At 40.9% G+C, this 5,888-nt stretch overlaps 1 protein-coding gene across 3 annotated transcripts in view; it reads right to left on the reverse strand.

Moving 5' to 3' along the window:
- The window catches only part of c20h14orf180 (chromosome 20 C14orf180 homolog), a 15,929-nt gene extending 11,400 nt beyond the window's left edge, over window positions 1-4,529 (reverse strand). The window contains exons 1-3 of one of the 3 annotated variants that reach the window (XM_032500947.1): window positions 4,086-4,529; window positions 3,331-3,361; window positions 132-218 (exon numbers count right to left, since the gene is read on the reverse strand). In XM_032500947.1, coding sequence (XP_032356838.1) covers window positions 132-218; window positions 3,331-3,361; window positions 4,086-4,238 — 271 coding nt within the window. In that variant the 5' untranslated portion in view covers window positions 4,239-4,529. Of the gene's footprint in view, window positions 1-131; window positions 219-3,102; window positions 3,128-3,330; window positions 3,362-4,085 lie in introns of those variants that run through there. The other 2 variants (XM_032500949.1, XM_032500950.1) reach the window with 2 other exon arrangements.
- Between the last annotated feature and the right edge of the window lie 1,359 nt (window positions 4,530-5,888).

Genomic DNA, 5,888 nt, shown 5'->3' on the forward strand with positions numbered 1-5,888 from the left:
ACACACAAACACACACACACACACACACACACACACAAACACACACACACACACACAGTACATGCAACACTGTATATGCAAGTACAATATCCCAGAAGTATTTTTTGATAGCCTAATGTCAAAGTACTTGCCTGTGCTCCCCTGAAGAGCTGTGAGCTCGATCAATGCCACCTCATAGAACATTTTCTCAGCCTGGATGAACTGCAGGGCCTTCTCATCTGTTTGTATAGGTGAAGGATCAGTCTTAGTTGTCATCAGGATCAGTAAGTTGTTGAAATTAAAAAACAGCCTAGTTGCTTAACCCCTCTCATGAATGACCCCTCCAGGCAAACAGAATTTGTAGTAACCCAAACCAGATTTTTAATCTTGAGGTATGGATTTTGCAATACAGATTTCAACTACCTGTGTCTGTGTTGTTGCTTTTGTGTTGTTATACTGTTTGTGGTTTTTGTACTGCATTTCTAACAGCGCGACAGTGTGCTGAACAAGCTTCAAATGCTGAATCTCAGTGTAGTCAAATCTGATTGCACTCCATTGTATTACATCATATTATATTACTATCTTAGAGTCTTTTGTTTTTGTGTTTGGTACAGCGTCAGTTTTGTTTCCATGAAAAGACTTTCTAAAAAAAGCTTTCTAAAAATAGAGCCTCTTAAATTTTTTCCAAAGCATTCTGCGTGTGAGAGTCCGGCCCACTGATAAATGACACCACTGATGGTTGTCAGGTGAATTTAAAGACCAATGGGAAAGAAAAATCTAAAAATAAACACAGCCCTGCCTGTCTAAACGTCCTACTTAACACCAGATCTCTTACTTGTAAAAATTGTATAAATTACATTCTACGTATTTCATTTTCCATTTTATTTGCCAATTCTACTTTAATATACCTTACATAAAACCAACAACTTTTAGATTGAGGTCGGAAATATGGACAATTGGTTTCCACTTTGACCGCTAAAAACAGCTGGTTTCCTTCATTAATGTCAGTACTGCGGGACAGGCGAGCCACAGATCCAATAAGAAAACCAGGACACAATGGAGTAAATATCCTATTGTACATATGGTCATAAACAAAAGCAAAGGACGGTTATTAAACAGAAAGATAAAAGATAGAAAATGAAAAATATTTACTTCGGATGAGCACAATATACCAGAAAAGAAAATGGACGGTGAGGAGTGGCTGTTGAAAAGCTTTTAGTAGATGTACATCTGAATAATTTACTGTAAAGTACAGTAGGAGATGACAGAGCAACTTGTCAGGAAAACCCAGCATTTTTTTTTAATGATGAAGTGAAACTCTGTGTTAATATTATTAGTGAATACAACACCACACCTTTCTTTAACAAATCTATATCACAGGATGATTAAAGATGCATTATATCTGCCCTAGTTCCTGGGAGTCACCTGGCAACAAGGAATAAGGTGATTGTGTGGTGGACCACCTGGGAGGGAGGATTAGGGGAACAGCCACCATCTAAGGTCAGCCTACTACTTCTGCCTGCTATTTTTAGCCTTGTTGGACCACAACAACGCCACAACAGAAACCTCACACAACCCTCTCCAGGGAATTTGTGCTCCATTCTACGCACCTACACAAAAACACCTTCTCCTCTCTCGTAATTGGACTGCATTCTAAAACCCGACAAGAACTTGCATTAACACTAGAACCTTCAAAGTCACAACTGATCACAAGTGCCACACAACGCTGCTAAGGGTGCAATAAAATTAATAACATTATTAACTCTAGCCAGTAGAATTGTGATAAATATGACTAAATGTGATATATTGCTTGGCTGGTGTTCTTAAGCTTCCTGTAACTATCTATTACTACTCATTCTGTACTACATCTCCACTTTAGGAATGTAAGTGCAGGATATGCCCCGATTTGTATCTGAATTTCCCCTTTATTTGAGGTTAAAGTCAAATTGTCTGGGACAGAACCCTTTCCAAGACGCATTTATCAGTAAACACTCAGCAGCCAAAAGAACTTTTGGCTTTGGACAAAGGTCACTTACAGATACTGCCAGCTCTGATAATGATACATCAAGCTTTGACAATGTAAAATCAGCTGCTTCCAAATTGTGGATTTTGTTTAGACTTCACAGACAAAATGTGAGGGGACACCACAAATTTTGTTGTTGTGGACGTCTGTGTGAAACTCCGAAGTTCCCATATCCTTTCCAAGTTTGAGCACACTGACCCGTCACCTCCCTCCCCAGAGGACCACTGCAAAAATAAACACATCAATGCTTCAGCTCCCATGAAGCTCATGAAGACTACTAAGAAATTGTAAGCAACTTTACTTAACTTATATTTCATGGACAATGACCACATACTTACAATCTCTGTGCACAATGATACTATTAATGAAGTGATTAGATGCAATTATTGTATCATGTTTTTGCAAATATCCAATGTTCATGATTACATTTTAAATACTGAGATTTTTATTTATAATTATTGTTATGAATGGTTACTTTCTTCTGCGGACATACTAAACAATGTCTGAATACGTTGTCATGGCTGTAACCTTATACTAAAAGTAAAACAATGTAACATGGTAACTACCATACATACAATGCCACAGTTTGACACAACATGACTCCATTACTATTGATGATGTTATGTAATGAAGTACGTTATGTCAAAAGATTTAACCCCTTTAAGCTAGATGACCCTCTTAAGTAGAAACCATTTTGTGCTGAAGAGGGGTCTACTGAAGACTATTGATGAAGTAAAGCTCAGCAAATCAACCTATTTTGGAAAATGGACAGTAAGGGATATAGTATTGCTGAGGTAGATAACCAGGGCTGGCAAGTTAAGTGTTGGAGTGTTTCAGAAACAGGGAGAAGAGCCACACAGGTAATATATCCTGAAACATAACACCTCTCTATTACCTCTATGTCCTATACTGTTATAGCTTATAGAAGCAGTGAAGTGGCATTGGACAGGCTAGTCAGTGCAGATGCAGGTTAATTACTGCTCTTCCACTCTGTTGTGGAGAGATAAGAGCCTACAAATCCTCTTAAGAGACAGATACACAGCCTGCGCAGCACACAAAACGTATGGCATTCTGGGACAAATTTGTTGTTATGAACTCACCCACAGACATCCGCTCATCCCCCTCAGTTTACATGGCTTTTTATACAGGGTCTACATTCACCTTCCACCGAAGGCAATCCTTTACATGTTCAGAAAGAGTTTCAGAAAGTTTGTTCAGAAAAAAAAGAGTTTTATAGTTAGAACGCATGCTAACACAGACAGTCCTGAAGGGATTGTGTCAGATGTGAGAAGGGGGAGTGTGGCTTTCCCTGAGTTAGCAAAGGATACAATTCTTTTCAGTGATGAAGAGTTCTGCGATCTGTAAAGCACAGACAAGGGACAAAATAATTAATTTCCGACATCATTCCCGTTTGTGATGTCATGAGCTGTCATAACAAGTAATTCTGCTCTCCTCGCAGCACCATTGGTCTGATCAACATCATGCCTCACGTTCCAAAGTTCTGGTGTAGAGGCTTTGTTTTGACATCAGGAACATTCCTTCAGGCATTACTAAACAGAATTAAAATTGTTGCCTTGCCTTTGTATATCTAATCTGCTAGGACTTTGGCCTGGTTACACAGTGCCATAAAGCCTGTTACCTCAAAAATAGAAAAGCTCTTGCACAATGGGACAGACAACAGTATTTTTAACAATGTGAGCAGTCTAATAACGCTGCTACTGTATATTAGTGCTGCGTCCGGTGCCTCATTCAGCAGCATGCACACTATCACTCCTACTGAGACTGAAATGATCTCACAGTGTCAACACAGGGACATGTGATATACTGTGCTGTTAGATTTGACATTGGTGTTAGAGATAACAAGGTTGAAAGGGTTCTGTGCAGTGATAATATATTAGTCTCTAAAGGGGTAATTATGTAAATCTATCTTTACAGCTGTGAAAATACAAGTTACAGCAGATTTTGTAATCATGTAATGAATATGTACATGCATATTGGTGCTGTTTGTGGGCATAAGACAAAAGGTAGAGAGTAACATTGTATTGTGAGTGTCTGTGTGAGTGTCTTCAGGCATCTGGCTCACCTGGTGTAGGCAGTTGGGCAGAGAGGTGAAGCTCTGCACATGGGTCAGTCCCAAAAGGCAGCTGAGGAAGCAGTGGAGGGCAGCCTGATACTCCCCCTGCTGCTGGAGCTGCTGTCCCAGCTCAAACAGGCCCTCCCTCCCCCTGTTCAGCATCCCCAGTCCCAGCAAAAGCCAGCACTGCCTCCCATCAGAGCTCCACCGGCCGAGGACAAACGTTACTCTCCTTGCCACTTCACTAAGCACCACAGGTAGAAAGAAACAAGCCACACAAAGAGAGAAGATTAAAAAATGAAGCTGCTCACATAAACACAGACAGAGAGGTGCCAGCACAGCTTCCTCTCAGTCTCGTCTGAGCACCGTAAGTCAAGGACAGGTGGTAAGAAGCAGGCTGAGGGAGCTCCGGCGACTCACACAGAAAAGATCCATTTCCCTCCCTCATCTCAGGCTGCACCAGGAAAGGAGGACAGAGGAAGTCAGGGAGTATTTGCTATTAGAGTGGCAGAGCTGTTGACCAATCCCTGCTCTGCTCATGTACAGTAGCCCTGCCAGCATGTGTTTTGCACATTGGATCTCTCTACACTCCTTGAAAAGAGATCATGCAATGCTATAGTTGTTGATGAAAATCAAATATAGTGTGCACATGTCCTGTGATGTTTAAATGTAGTATATAATGAGACATTTCATCCAGTATTTTTGACCTAATTTTCCATGCTATTGTGCATTCACAGAGTAGTGCATTATGTATATTGAAAGTCTTACTCTCCCACTGCTGATTTATAAATGCATAAGAGTGCATAATAATTATGCACCAACAAACAAACTAGAATACATAATGTGTGAGCATGTTTCACATTACCTCAGAGAAAGTGAGCTTTTGTAAATTCTCTAAAGCAAACCAGAGAGAAATTGCAAACACAGGGTCATTAGGAACAGCCACTGTATAAGAGATAGAGAGAGAAAGCACTCCCCACTATCCAAACAAGGACAATAAATATTTATTCACAAGGAGTGCCTCCTCTGGATGTGTGCTTACTTCCTCTCACCCTCTACTAATCAACATTAATGTGAGGCCAGTCTTTGCCTCGGGAGAGAGAGAGAGAGCGGGAGAAGAAGAGATACTCGTACTACGTGGTAGTTGATCCATGGATGATCCAGAGGATCATGAATGGATCTTGACTTTGTGAGCAGCACTCCTCCCCACCGTCGCTTCATTTGGACACGTGTGTGGTAGCTTGAGGTAATGACTGGGGAATCACAAAGCAAATGGGCAGAGTCAGTCTCCATTAGTGTCTGATACACCTAGCTTAGCAAATGGGATTTTAATGGTTTTGAATGCCAGTGGACAAGGGGGGAATCAAAGAGCATTAAACTGACACTGACAGGTCAGACTCAGGGAACTGTGAACAGTGATCATTTTGGACTAACAGCATCCAGCGTGGGCATGAGATTCTGATGGTATATGATAAACTTCAGTAGAAATATCACGGTTTCACGATATTGCAATTACAGCTAAGCCTTCTCCGCTCCAACTGGGAACACAGACAGGTGATTGTGTTCACTTTACTGTAGCGTCAAAAGAGTTGAGTTAGAATGCAGCGAGAAAGTTAGAAAAGCGTCTGATGTGATTGAGTTGGAGGGCCATTGACTGAATCTCAGTGTTCAGTCTTAATTGAAATAGAGAGGGCTCCGTCTCATTACAGGCCAGTCAAGCTGAACAGAAATACATCAGCTGTGAGATGGCGGCACAGAATGTTCTTGATGTCATGTTAACATTTGACAACAACCATGCAACAGGAAACCCAC

The sequence above is a fragment of the Etheostoma spectabile genome, chromosome 20 (assembly GCF_008692095.1).
Source record: "Etheostoma spectabile isolate EspeVRDwgs_2016 chromosome 20, UIUC_Espe_1.0, whole genome shotgun sequence".
NCBI classification, from domain to species: Eukaryota; Metazoa; Chordata; class Actinopteri; order Perciformes; family Percidae; genus Etheostoma; species Etheostoma spectabile.